At 40.1% G+C, this 15,430-nt stretch overlaps 1 protein-coding gene across 1 annotated transcript; it reads right to left on the bottom strand.

Moving 5' to 3' along the window:
• Positions 1-1,959: 1,959 nt before the first annotated feature.
• On the bottom strand, positions 1,960-3,455 carry LOC123172105 (peroxidase 1). Its single transcript, XM_044589136.1, has 3 exons — positions 3,150-3,455; positions 2,878-3,063; positions 1,960-2,792 (listed from the first exon to the last, which is right to left on the bottom strand). Exons 1-3 carry the CDS (start codon positions 3,357-3,359, stop codon positions 2,205-2,207), a joined length of 984 nt encoding a protein of 327 aa, XP_044445071.1. The 5' UTR covers positions 3,360-3,455; the 3' UTR covers positions 1,960-2,204.
• Positions 3,456-15,430: the final 11,975 nt, after the last annotated feature.

Below are 15,430 nucleotides of genomic sequence, written 5' to 3'. Positions count from 1 at the left end.
TACTACTGCAAAAATGGTAGCCGCAAAAGGACACCACTCAAGTGTAATCATGAGAGTGCATAGTACATCTATTTATTTGAGTTGGCTAATCTAGATTGGATCGAGAGAAAGCCTTTTCAGAGATTGGATCTATTGTTATCCACATATATCTCATGCAAATAAAGATTTAGTGTACAACCATCACTAAAAATTGAAATAAATAGATGAAGGAGATATAGGGGTGAAGGAAAAGCCCTCAGACGAGCAAGCGTAGTTGGGCGGGGGTGGGGTGCGGGTACTATGTGGGTCATGCAATGAACCCACACAACAAGGTTGGACACATGGGCCAATTGCATGGACTCCCTAGTGGTCGTCATGAGTTGGCTTTTGTCCTGTTCCTCATCTTGTCTCCTTGTCTCTTTGATCTCTAACCAACCTAAAAATGATTTTTTTTTCTATATTTTAGCCCTTAACACAATTAAATATATGAGAAAAATATTAAACTTGAAAAGAAATACATGCACTTCTGTGGTAGTAGTGAAAAAACAACATAAGAAGGGGTATACAAAGATCGTGTTAGACATCAAATTTAGTATAAGCTCTATTCAACTAAAACATGGAAGCCCTACTCTTCTAGTAAAGGATATCAAGGTAAAACCATCAAGAAGGGTGAACAAGAATTCCATTGAGAGAAAAAACTCTGAAAACAAGATATGATAGAGAACCTCTTGCATCGACAAGAGGTGAGATAATTTTTCACCGAGAGGCAAGGTTGGAGAAAGCTCTAGGCATAAACGAGGAGTTTGGCCTTCTCCTAGCACCTAAGTGGTGCTTAAGCGCCTTAGGCGTAGCCTGGGTGCATGTATAGTTTTGGCTATTAGGGTGTATTTGGGGTAATAATGTGTATCAATATTAATTTAGAGCATATAAATGCGTAAACTACCATGTCTAGCCTTTAGAATATAGCCTAGGCCCGTTTGGCCTATCTATGCAACGTATTATGATATCTCATTTGAGTAGATAATTTCTTCTTTTGCATGCCTAGAGTTTCTCTTATGTCCTAGGCGAGTCGTTTGGTCGTTGCCTAGCACCTAAGGGTGTCTATGCGCCTTTCGGCGTCGTCTTTTTCAGCACAACTAAGAGGAGATCTCTTCACACCACACTTGATATGAAATCCCCTCCCATAAGAATGAGATGCCTTACAAGCTACCACCGGATACTTTTTATAGGATTTTTTTTACTTCGACCATCACTGCTCTTGTGGAGGAGGAAAATTAAGGAGGCATCGTATTCTTAGGTCTATAAACGCCTTGAAAAGAGGACACGAAGTATCTAGACATCAGCTCAAATGCACCCTAATGAACAGTAACATAAAAAATAGTAAAAATATTAATAAAATTCTGAATTTTTTTCTTAATGACTCCACGTCTGGGTGTATAAGTCATCTTAGGAAAACCAAATAATCCAAAAACACTTAAGCATGGTGCATTAACTTCCACATCGTTTCTTATTTCTTGACATAAATAAAGGAATCATCCAATAAAAAATGTAAGACATGTATGCTTTCAATGACATGACATACAGTGGTCAGTCCATTGTATGCAATGCTATTTATTAGCAAATAAACACTAAATTCACTCGTTTTTTCTTCTGCCTTGGTCGCGATGCACATCCTTAGATGACTTATACACCTAGACAGAGGGAGTACCTTGGATCTATCGTTCTTCGTGCTTGTGCACTTGGTGTTCGCAGATACACAACTAAACATAAAGATAAACTTTCTAACAAGAAGAGACCAAATGCACGGCAGTGCCAACAGTCAATGCCGCAAATTTTGATGGTTGCTAGCCATCCTGCCCCAAATAACTAAATAAAGATAATCTGACAGTAACTCTTCTTTTTACTTGTACATGTGAAACATTATGATATGCTCTGAGGTAAAACAAAAATCACAACAAAACATTATGTAACAATCTAAAATAAAACAAAGACAAACTTAGACAAAACTAGTAACCGTGACATGAATAATCTCCAGATGACAATGGACGACACGTCGGAGGTGGCAATACCAAAGTGTGTGTACAAGGAACTAACATGGTTGTAACGAAACAATAAATTAATGAAAGAAAAAGATTTGGGAGAGAAAGGAGCTATAACAATCTTACAGTAATTTACAAGGAAAAAGGATGTTACAAGTCAAAACAGCCTTGTACTTCATCGGTGGTTTAATGGTTGACCACGCTGCACTTCTTCCTGATCTCACCTTGGCTTCCGGTGAGCTGGTTGGCGTTGCCCATCTTGATCATGGAGGCGGCGAAGTCGGCGAAGAACTCGTCCTTGAAGGCGCCGGTGGCATGGCGCTGGACGTAGGCACGGGTGAAGGGGTCGGTGAGGAGGGCGCCGTCGGAGTGGAAGAGGCCCCTCCGCTTGCTCACCAGCTTGAAGTAGTCGGTGTCGAAGGTCTTGAAGCTGCCGGGGTCCATCTCCACGAGGGTGGTGTTGTCGTTGAGGCTGGCACACTTACTCTTTAGCCGCATCATGTACTGCGGCTCCAGAGTGGGGTCGATGTCGCTGGGGTTCTCCATGCCGGTGAAGTTGTAGAGCCGGTCGGAGAAGGAGAAGCAGTGCGACGTCCCGATGGTGTGCCCGGCGGACAAGACGACAAGGTCCTTTGCGTCGAGGTTCACGGCGGCGAAGAGCTGGGTGAGCACGGTGAAGTTGGAGGTCGGGGGTGGCAGAGCGTCGGTCTCGTTGGAAATGGACACGCTGCCGTCTCGCCGGCCGAGAGGAACTGTCCAGAATGGACCCTTGCTCTGGAGAAACCATGATCGAGCAGCATTAGAATTTGGCTTCCACACGTACCGTGTCATTTGCAAAATGGTCTAGTAGTCTACTCACCAGCCATACTGCGTCCCTAGCAATGAGGGCGAGGATGTCGGCGCAGGAGACGGTGTCGGGGCAGGCCTTCTCCACCGCGGCCTTCACCCTCTCGACAAAGCCGAAGCCTCGCAGCGTCTGGTTCGGCTGCGCATCCTTCTCCGCCGTCTTGTTGGCCGAGTCCAGCAGAACCGAGCCGTCGCATCCCTGCATTCATGGCGCTCACTGGTCAGGCCATAGCACAGCACACATCGGGGTACGGGCAGATACTGATGCATGCAAATGCAGCTTACCCTGACGAAGCAGTCGTGGAAGTGCATCCGGAGGAGCGGCCCGGCGAGGCTGGGCGCCAGTGACAGCGCCCTCACCATCTCCTTCCTCACGACGTCCTCCACGCTGGGGCACGACTCGCTGTAGAACTTGTCGTGCAGCTGCGCCTGCGCGCACGTCGCCGCCACCGCGGCGAGCAGCACCGCCACCATCGTCGCAACCCTGCACGCCATATTCTCGGGCTCTCGGCCAAGAAGCTTGTTTCTTGCTTGGCTATGCAAGAAACGATGATGGCAGTTAGGTGGCTGATTAATCAGGGAAAGCTTGAGCTGCTGCTGCTGCTGCTGCTGCTGATGGACTGGCGCCGGGGAAATATATAGCGCCGGAGTGTCCCCACGCCTGCATGTGGTGGGCTGTCCTCCGGAGCAGCAGGTAAAATTCCCATGGTTTAATGAGTTGTTCCTTGTTTGCACTCTGCGGAATCTTTGCCATGGCAGGTACACCGGCGGCGCACCGCATGTATAATGTAGAGGCGGCCGGACGGCCAGACCAAGACAGAAGCACGTCGGTAGATCAACCCATTAAACAATTATTCCTCACGGAGCGAAATTCGCTGCCAAGTTCTAATCAAAAGAAGGCCAGAGTGAATGCCACCTACTGGTAGTTTGCGAACGTGGGAATCTCATCATCCATATATGTGTACCGGTGCCACATGCTATCCTGAATATATATATATATACTTGGGATTTTTCCAGGCAATATACATACACACACACTAATTACGTCTACCTCGCAAAATTACCATGCACTGGTGGTGACACATCTCGTCGCTACTATTGGTGTTCTGTCATAGTGGGGGATTAACTTAGACTAATGTCATCATATGACAATAGTTTATGTTAGTACTTTCATAATGTAAAATGTTATAGAAGTAGTATCATAGATGGTTGTTTTTATTAGCTTGTAGACAACTTTTCTTAAGAAATTGCTATGTGATGATAACATAAGAGCTAGTATAATAAAGTGATGTAGACGGGTAGTAAGACTTATAATATATTTTTGTTGAGTTGGATGAGAGAGAAGATGAAAGAAGAGACGCGGGTTACAAACTTACAACCGGCTATAGCATGAGCTCCCACACCCTTTATGAGAGGAACATACGGGTCATATATTAATGATGTAGTATACTAGTATGACTAGCTATTGTATGGGTAGGCTATAAGGTTGGCTATAACTGGCATGACAAATTCATACAGCCGGTTGTTGGCTGTACTATAAACCATGCTCTAATATGTTACCACAAACACCTCTCTCCTTATTAAATATATGCCACAAATGCAAACTTGTCTTGAAATACGTTATGATACTAGCTAAGTTACTCCCATTATGAGCAGCCTAAGTTTCATATCAATGCCATGCAGCCAACGACCAACCATGTTTTTGACATTAAGCGCCGGGTACAAATTAGAAGCTACTAAATGATTTAGTAAGTACATACTCATTTCATATGTGGTCTACGCTACCCGTGGTGGACCTAGAAATAAAATGTAGGGTGCACACACTTTAACAACAATTAGGACCTATTTCAATTGGCTTGGATAGGCCTTGAAAATCAGCTATTTTTTATATGGTAAAAAAATATGTTTGAAAACTCTGGGTGTGCCATGGCACACCCACTAGGTACAAACGGAGTACTAACTGTTGTTCAAGGCAGCGTGTATGCAGTTGGAGGGGGTGGCCAGGGAAGTTTTTGCCAAACATGGGTGGCAACGTAATCTCCGGCTCGCCACCACCTCCTTTGACATAGGCACAGTCTCGGTAATGTATGCCTCAACTGTTGCTGATACGTTGGTTGTAATTGATATGTTTGTCAGACTGTTGGTGTTTCGCTATGTGTATCTTAATTATGCATAGGTTGTGTGTTGTTCATCATGCTTTATATCCGCTTGATGCTATATTTTGAGTTACTAAAAACACCCTTTATCAAAAAAAAGATGATTGACCATGTAGACCGAGCAAATTGCAATTAAAGTAAATGTGCTTGATAGTTCCGTCTCTCTGAAATAAACAACATTGTCTACTTCAATACAAATTACATACGCTTTACAAGAATGTTTTTGTTGTTGTTGAAATCACGCTTCTCCCAAGATACCAATTACTTTTGAAGGAATTTTTTTGATTTTCATGCTCTTTAATTGGCAATTGGCATATCACAATGAACACTAGGGAGGATAGAGATCATCTGTTCTTCAAGTGCAACTTCAGTACTAGAGTTTTGCAGATCTCTTAGACTAGTGACTCTCATATGTATGAGATCGCTTCCAAGGACATGAAATAATTTGACAAACATTTTTCCTTAGGTTGTCTTCATAGCTTGGTGGAATATTTGGATAATAAGGAATGGCAAAATAATCAGTTATGAAAGGCCCTCTTTTGCTAGGTGGAGAGTAGGATTGACTCAGGATATTTCTCTGCTTACACATAGGATCAAGGCTACATATAAGGATGCTCTGTTGAGATGGATTTCCTATTTGCCCACTTTGGTTGTATTTTCTATTTTGGGTTTTTATGTTCTCTCCGTAAGTAAGTTTTTCTTTTCTCTTTGGGCTGTGGCCTTGAAATCACCTTTTGTATATCCTTGTATTTTCTTTTTGTGCTTCAATAAAGATCAAGGTTGTGGGGCCTTACCTTATAGTTACAAGCTTTAAAATTTTGCATGCGCGTCAAATTAATAAAACTATATATTATTTTCTATGAAGGTTCCATTTAAACTCGTATTTGCCTTGTGACAATGGCACAACCTCCAACCGAGTTAGAAGGGTGTTCCATGCCTCATCTTTGCCCAAGAAAGGTCCTCTTAAAAGTCATGGTGTGGGTGAGGCACTGAAGACTTGCTCAAAGGTATCTTGTTTGCTATAGAAAATATAAAACAAAATCAGATATTGGTCCTTTAGAGGGACATCTTCCTAGCCACTAATCCTCCCAAAATCTAATTTATGAGATGTCCTTAATGGTGAAGCTTCCAAAGCGGAAGAAAAAAATCTCCATTTTCATCGGGCCCACCGAAAAAATGAGAGTCTTCCATTTAACCGAAGAGGTGGTTTTAGAACGAGTGTAGTTATTTCACATGACGTCTTGTCATACACCTCCTTGGTAAGACGGAGCTTAAGCAGTCATTTAAGGAGAAGTGCAATGTTATTGGCCTCAACATCTTGTATTCCCAGACCCCCCCCTACTATTTTGGATGACTAATTATTACTTTGTCAACCTGCACCTTCTTCTTTCTCCGCTGCTCTACAAAAAAAACTGGTCTCGAAAAATTCCAATATTTGCGTAACCCCTAGTGGAATTCGGAAGAAAGACAATATATACAAGACCATAATGATAAGCACGGAGTTAATAAGGACTGACCATCCCCCAAAGGAACAAACTTTCCTTTCCAACTAAGAATGCGCTTCTCCATTCTCTCTACCACGTTACTGTAGTCTCGTGCTTCAGATAATGAATCAGAATCCCCAAATAGTGAATGGGGAACTGGCCATGCTCACAAACAATTTTTTTGTTATATCAGGCTTTAGCTTCACGGCAAACCTCTAAGCAAGCCAACTAGCTCTTGTGGAAGTTAATTTTAAGGCCCAAAAGTTGCTCAAATACAAAAACCACTAACTTGAAGTTTTTAGCTTTTGAAGGTCATGTTCCATGTATAGGATTGCATCGTCAGTGTATTATAGGATGGACAATTGTAAACTAGATGTGGCACTGCCCCAGTGATTTGACCATCTTCCTTGGCACACTCAATAAGGGTCGCCAACGTATCTTTAACAATATGAAATAACATAAGATATAAGCAATCCCAATGTCCCATACTGATACGTCCATTTTGCATCATGCTTTTATATCGATATTTATTGCATTATGGGCTGTTATTACACATTATGTCACAATACTTATGACTATTCTCTCTTATTTTAGAAGGTTTACATAAGGAGAGAGAATGCCGGCGGCTGGAATTCTGGGTTGGAAAAGGAGAAAATATTAGAGACCTATTCTGCACAACTCCAAAAGTCCTGAAACTCCACGGAAGTTGTTTTTGGAAATAATAAAAAATACTGAGCGAAGGAAATACCAGAGGGGGCCCACACCCTGGCACGAGGGTGGGGGCGCCCTACCCCCAGGGCGTGCCCCCTGCCTCGTGGGCCCCCTGGTGGCCTTCCGGTGCCCATCTTCTGCTATATGAAGTCTTTCGTCCGAAGAAAAATCATAAGCAATCTTTCGGGACAAGACTCCGCCACCACGAGGCGGAACCTTGGCAGAACCAATCTAGGGCTCCGGCAGAGCTGTTCTGCCGGGGACACTTCCGTCCGGGAGGGGGAAATCATCACCGTCGTCATCACCAACGATCCTCTTATCGGGAGGGGGTCAATCTCCATCAACATCTTCACCAGCACCATCTCCTCTCAAACCCTTGTTCATCTCTTGTATCCAATTCTTGTCTCTAAGTCTGGGATTCGTACCTGTAGGTTGCTAGTAGTGTTGATTACTCCTTGTAGTTGATGCTAGTTGGTTTATTTGGTGGAAGATCATATGTTCAGATCCTATATGCATATTAATACTCCTCTGATTATGAACATGAATATGCTTTGTGAGTAGTTACGTTTGTTCCTGAGGACATGGGAGAAGTCTTGCTATTAGTAGTCATGTGAATTTGGTATTCATTCGATATTTTGATGAGATGTATGTTGTCTCTCCTCTAGTGGTGTTATGTGAACGTCGACTACATGAAACTTCACCATTGTTTGGGCCTAGAGGAAGGCATTGGGAAGTAATAAGTAGATGATGGGTTGCTAGAGTGACAGAAGCTTAAACCCTAGTTTATGCGTTGCTTCGTAAGGGGCCGATTTGGATCCATATGTTTCATGCTATGGTTAGGTTTACCTTAATACTTCTTTTGTAGTTGCGGATGCTTGCAATAGGGGTTAATCATAAGTGGGATGCTTGTCCAAGTAAGGACAGCACCCAAGCACCGGTCCACCCACATATCGAATTATCAAAGTACCGAACGCGAATCATATGAACGTGATGAAAACTAGCTTGACGATAATTCCCATGTGTCCTCGGGAGTGTTTTCCTTCATATAAGAGTTTGTCCAGGCTTGTCCTTTGCTACAGAAAGGATTGGGCCATCTTGCTGCACTTTATTTACTTTTGTTACTTGTTGCTCGTTACAAATAGTCCTATCACAAAACTATCTATTACCTATAATTTCAGTGCTTGCACACAATACCTTGCTGAAAACCGCTTATCATTTCCTTCTGCTACTCGTTGGGTTCGACACTCTTACTTATCGAAAGGACTACGATAGATCCCCTATACTTGTGGGTCATCAGGACTCTTTTCTGACGCCGTTGCCGGGGAGTGAAGCGTCTTTGGTAGGTGGAATTTGGTAAGGAAAAATTTATATAGTGTGCTGAAATTTACTGTCACTTGTTACTATGGAAAGTAATCCTCTGAGGGGCTTGTTCGGGGTATCTTCACCCCGACCAGTAGAGCAAAGAGTTGCTACTCAACCTACTGAACGTACTGAAAATGAAAATGTCTACTTTGAAATTCCTTCGGGTATGATAGAAAAACTGCTAGCTAATCCTTTTGCAGGAGATGGAATATTACATCCTGATGAGCACCTAATATATGTGGATGATGTTTGTGGATTATTTAAGCTTCCAGGTATGCCCGATGATGTTATCAAGAAGAAGGTCTTCCCTTTATCTTTGAAGAGAGATGCATTGACATGGTATAGGCTATGTGATGATATGGGATCATGGAACTATAAACGATTGAAATTGGAATTTCATCAGAAGTTTTATCCTATGCATCTTATTCATCGTGATCGTAATTATATATATAATTTTTGGCCTCGCGAAGGAGAAAGCATCGCTCAAGCTTGGGGGAGTCTTAAGTCAATGTTATATTCATGCCCCAGTCATGAGCTCTCAAGAGAAATGATTATTCAAAAATTTTATGCTCGGCTTACTCACAACAATCGCACCATGCTCGATACTTCTTGTACTGGTTCCTGTATGATGAAGACTATTGAATTCAAATGGGAATTATTGGAACGATTTAAATGCAACTCTGAAGATTTGGACCTCGACGAAGGTAAGAAGTCTGGTATAACACCTAATTTTGATTGCGTTAAATATTTTATGGATACCGATGTTTTCCGTAAATTTAGCACTAAATATGGACTTGACTCTGAGATAGTAGCTTCTTTTTGTGAATCTTTTGCTGCTCACATTGATCTCCCTAAGGAGAAGTGGTTTAAATATCATCCTCCCATAGAAGTAAAAGTAGTTGAACCTATTAAACTTGAAGAAAAGACTATCACTTATATTGATCCTATTGTTCCTACTGCTTATGTTGAGAAACCACCTTTCCTTGTTAGAATAAAGGATCATGCTCAAGCTTCAACTGTGGTTCGTAAAAGCAATATTAGAACCTATACTCCTCCTGAGAAAGTTAAAGTTGAACCTAATATTGCTATTGTTAAAGATCTCTTGGCTGATAATATTGAGGGGCATGTTATTTATTTCTGTGATGAAACTGCTAGAATTGCTAAACCTTGTGCTAAAGACAAACATAGACCTGTGGTAGGCATGCCTGTTATTTCTGTTAAAATAGGAGATCATTGTTATCATGGCTTGTGTGATATGGGTGCTAGTGCTAGTGCAATACCTATTGACTTATACAAAGAAATTATGCATGATATTGCACCCGCTGAGATAGAAGAAATTGATGTTACCATTAAGCTTGCCAATACAGATTCTATATCACCAATTGGGATTGTTAGAGATGTTGAAATCTTGCGTGGGAAAACTAAATATCCTGCTGATTTTCTTGTTCTTGGTTCCCCACAAGATAGCTTTTGTCCCATTATATTTGGTAGACCCTTCTTAAACACTGTTAATGCTAAGATAGACTGCAAAAAAGATGTTGTTACTATTGGTCTAGGTGATATGTCTCATGAGTTTAATTTCTCTAAATTCCGTAGACAACACCGTGAAGAGGAATTGCCTAGTAAAGATGAAATTATTGGTCTTGCTTCTATTGTCATACCTCCTAGTGATCCTTTAGAACAATATTTGCTAGACCATGAAAATGATATGTTTATGAATGAAAGAAGGGAAATAGATGAAGTGTTCTTTAAACAGGGACCTATTCTGAAACACAACTTGCCTGTTGAAATCCTAGGGGATCCGCCTCCACCCAAGGGTGATCCCGTGTTTGAGCTTAAACCATTACCTGATACTCTTAAATATGCTTATCTTGATGAAAAGAAGATATATCCTGTTATTATTAGTGCTAACCTTTCAGAGAAGGAGGAAGAAAAATTATTGAAAACTCTGAAGCAGCACCGTGCTGCTATTGGATATACTCTTGATGATCTTAAGGGCATTAGTCCCACTCTATGTCAACACAAAATAAATTTGGAGAAAGATGCCAAACCAGTTATTGATCGCCAACGACGCCTGAATCCTAAGATGAAAGAAGTGCTAAGAAAGGAAATACTAAAGCTCCTTGAGGCAGGTATAATCTATCCCGTTGCTGATAGTCAGTGGGTAAGTCATGTCCATTCTGTCCCTAAGAAGGGAGGTATTATTGTCGTTCCTATTGATAAAGATGAATTGATTCCACAAAGAATTATTACAGGATATAGGATGGTAATTGATTTCCGCAAATTAAATAAAGCTACTAAAAAAGATCATTACCCCTTACCTTTTATTGATCAAATGCTAGAAAGATTATCCAAACATACACATTTTTGCTTTCTAGATGGTTATTCTGGTTTCTCTCAAATACCCGTGTCAGCTGATGATCAAGCTAAGACCACATTTACTTGCCCTTTCGGTACTTTTGCTTATAGACGTATGCCTTTTGGTTTATGTAATGCACCTGCTACCTTTCAAAGACGCATGATGGCTATATTCTCTGACTTTTGTGAAAAGATTTGTGAGGTTTTCATGGACAATTTCTCCGTTTATGGATCCTCTTTAGATGATTGCTTGAGCAACCTTGATAGAGTTTTGCAGAGATGTGAAGAAACTAATCTTGTCTTGAATTGGGAAAAGTGCCACGTCATGGTTAATGAAGGTATTGTCTTGGGGCATAAAATTTCTGAAAGAGGTATTGAAGTTGATAAAGCTAAAGTTGATGCTATTGAAAAGATGCCATATCCCAAGGACATCAAAGGTCTAAGAAGTTTCCTTGGTCACGCTGGATTTTATAGGAGGTTCATTAAGAACTTCTCAAAAATTTCTCGGCCTCTGACTAATCTATTACAAAAATATATGCCATTTGTCTTTGATGATGATTGTGTAGAAGCATTTGAAATACTTAAGAAAGCATTGATTTCTGCACCTATTGGTCAGCCACCTGATTGGAATTTACCCTTTGAAATTATGTGTGATGCTAGCGATTATGTTGTAGGTGTTGTTCTAGGGCAAAGAGTTGATAAGAAATTAAATGTTATTCAATATGCTAGTAAAACTCTAGACAATGATCAGAGAAATTATGCTACTACTGAAAAAGAATTTCTAGCAGTTGTATTTGCTTGTGATAAGTTCAGACCTTATATTGTTGATTCTAAAGTAACTATTCGCACGGATCATGCTGCTATTAAATACCTTATGGAAAAGAAAGATGCTAAACCTAGACTTATTAGATGGGTTCTCTTGCTACAAGAATTTGATTTGCATATTATTGATAGAATGGGAGCTGAGAACCCCGTTGCACACAACTTGTCTAGGTTAGAAAATGTTCTTGATGACCCACTACCTATTGATGATAGCTTTCCTGATGAACAATTAAATGTCATAAATGCTTCTCGTACTGCTCCTTGGTATGCTGATTACGCTAATTACATTGTTGCTAAATTTATACCACCTAGTTTCACATACCAACAAAAGAAAAAGTTTTTCTATGATTTAAGACATTACTTCTGGGATGACTCGCATCTTTATAAAGAAGGAGTAGATGGTGTTATTAGGCGTTTTGTACCTGAGCATGAACAGGAACAGATCCTACACAAGTGTCACTCTGAGGCTTATGGAGAACACCACGCTGGAGACAGAACTGCACATAAGGTATTGCAATCCGGTTTTTATTGGCCTACTCTCTTCAAGGATGCTCGTAAGTTTGTCTTATCTTGTGGTGAATGTCAAAGAATTGGCAATATTAGTAAAAGTCAAGAAATGCCTATGAATTTTTCACTTGTTATTGAACCATTTGATGTTGGGGCTTTGATTATATGGGACCGTTTCCTTCCTCTAATGGGTATACTCATATTTTAGTTGCTGTTGATTACGTTACTAAGTGGGTAGAAGCTATTCCAACTAGTAGTGTTGATCATAACACCTCTATTAAGATGCTTAAAGAAGTTATTTTTCCGAGGTTTGGAGTCCCTAGATATTTAATGACTGATGGTGGTTCACATTTTATTCATGGTGCTTTCCGTAAAATGCTTGCCAAGTATGATGTTAATCATAGAATTGCATCTCCTTATCACCCACAGTCTAGTGGTCAAGTAGAATTGAGTAATAGATAGCTTAAACTAATTTTGCAAAAGACTGTTAATAGATCTAAAAAGAATTGGTCCAAGAAACTTGATGATGCATTCTGGGCCTATAGAACTGCATATAAAAATCCTATGGGAATGTCTCCGTATAAAATGGTTTATGGAAAAGCATGTCACTTACCTCTTGAACTAGAACATAAGGCATATTGGGATATTAAAGAGCTCAACTATGATTTCAAACTTGCCGGTGAGAAGAGGTTATTTGACATTAGCTCACTTGATGAATGGAGAACCCAAGCCTATGAGAATGCCAAGTTGTTTAAAGAAAAACTTAAAAGATGGCATGACAAAAGGATAAAAAAGCGTGAGTTTAATGTAGGTGACTATGTATTGCTATACAACTCTCGTTTAAGATTTTTTGCGGGAAAACTTCTCTCCAAATGGGAAGGTCCTTACGTTATCGAGGAGGTCTATCGTTCCAGTGCCATAAAAATCAACAACTCCGAAGGCACAAATCCTAAGGTGGTGAACGGTCAAAGAATCAAACATTATATCTCAGGTAATCCTATAAATGTTGAAACCAATGTTATTGAAACCGTAACCCCGGAGGAATACATAAGGGACACTTTCCAGAACGTTTCAGACTCCGAAAAGGAATAGGTATGTGGTACGGTAAGAAACCGACTCCAAAACATTTATCATCAAGTGAGCTAATGTCAAATAACCTCTTCTCACCGGCAAGTTTGAAATCATAGTTGAGCTCTTTAATGGCCCAATATGTCTTATGTTCTAATTCGAGAGGTAAGTGACATGCTTTTCCATAAACCATTTTATAAGGAGACATACCCATAGGATTTTTATATGCAGTTCTATAGGCCCATAATGCATCATCAAGTTTCTTGGACCAATTCTTTCTAGATCTATTGACAGTCTTTTGCAAAATTAATTTGATCTCTCTACTACTCAATTCTACTTGACCACTACACTGTGGGTGATATGGGGATGCAATTCTATGATTAACATCATACTAAGCAAGCATTTTACGAAAAGCACCATGAATAAAATATGAATCACCATCAATCATTAAATATCTAGGGACTCCAAACCTTGGAAAAATAACTTCTTTAAGCATCTTAATAGAGGTGTTATGATCAGCACTACTAGTTGGAATAGCTTCTACCCACTTAGTAACGTAATCAACAGCAACTAAAATATGTGTATACCCATTAGAGGAAGGAAACGGTCACATATAATCAAAGCCCCAAACATCAAATGGTTGAATAACAAGTGAATAACTCATATGCATTTCTTGACGTCTACTAATATTACCAATTCTTTGACATTCATCACAAGATAAGACAAACTTACGGGCATCTTTGAAGAGAGTAGGCAAATAAAAACCGGATTGCAATACCTTATGCGCAGTTCTATCTCTGGCGTGGTGTCCTCCATAAGCTTCGGAGTGACACTTGTGTAGGATCTGTTCCTATTCATGCTCAGGTATACAACGTCTAATAACACCATCTACTCCTTCTTTATAAAGGTGTGGGTCATCCCAGAAGTAATGTCTTAAATCATAGAAAGACTTTTTCTTTTGCTGGTATGTGAAACTAGGTGGTATAAATTTAGCAACAATGTAATTAGCATAATCAACATACCATGGAGCAGTACGAGAAGCATTTATGACAGCTAATTGTTCATCAGGAAAGCTATCATCAATAGGTAGTGGGTCATCAAGAACATTCTCTAACCTAGACAAGTTATGTTCAACGGGGTTCTCAGCTCCCTTTCTATCAATAATATGCAAATCAAATTCTTGTAGCAAGAGAACCCATCTAATAAGTCTAGGTTTAGCATCTTTCTTGTCCATAAGGTATTTAATAGCAGCATGATCAATGTGATCATTTACTTTAGAATCAACAATATAAGGTCTGAACTTATCACAAGCAAATACAACTGCTAAAAATTCTTTTTTAGTAGTAGCATAATTTCTCTGGGCATTGTCTAGAGTTTTACTAGCATATTGGATAACATTTAATTTCTTATCAACTCTTTGTCCTAGAACAGCACCTACAGCATAATCACTAGCATCACACATAATTTCAAAGGGTAAATTCCAATCAGGTGGCTGAACAATAGGTGCAAAAATCAAGGCTTTCTTAATTATTTCAAATGCTTCTACACAAACATCATCAAAGATAAAAGGAATATCTTTTCATAAGAGATTAGTCAGAGGCCTGGAGATTTTAGAGAAGTCCTTAATGAACCTCCTATAAAAACCGGCATGACCAAGGAAACTTCTTATAACTTTAATGTCCTTGGGACACGGCATCTCTTCAATAGCATCAACTTTAGCTTTGTCAACTTCAATACCTCTTTCAGAAATTTTATGCCCCAAGACAATATCTTCATTAACCATAAAGTGGCACTTCTCCCAATTCAAGACAAGGTTAGTTTCTTCACATCTCTGCAAAACTCGATCAAGGTTGCTCAAGCAATCATCAAAAGAAGTTACATATACGGGAAAATCATCCATGAAAACCTCAACAATCTTTTCACAAAAATCAGAGAATATAGCCATCATGCATCTTTGAAAGGTAGCAGGTGCACTACATAAACCAAAAGGCATACGTCTATAAGCAAAGGTACCGAAAGGACAAGTAAAAGTGGTCTTTTCTTCATCCTCTTTTGACACAGGTATTTGGGAGAAACCAGAATAACAATCTAGAAAGCA

This window comes from Triticum aestivum, chromosome 1D (genome assembly GCF_018294505.1).
Source record: "Triticum aestivum cultivar Chinese Spring chromosome 1D, IWGSC CS RefSeq v2.1, whole genome shotgun sequence".
NCBI classification, from domain to species: domain Eukaryota; kingdom Viridiplantae; phylum Streptophyta; class Magnoliopsida; order Poales; family Poaceae; genus Triticum; species Triticum aestivum.
The sequence above is the reverse complement of the archived record's forward strand: the minus strand, read 5'-3'. Positions and strand labels throughout refer to the sequence as shown.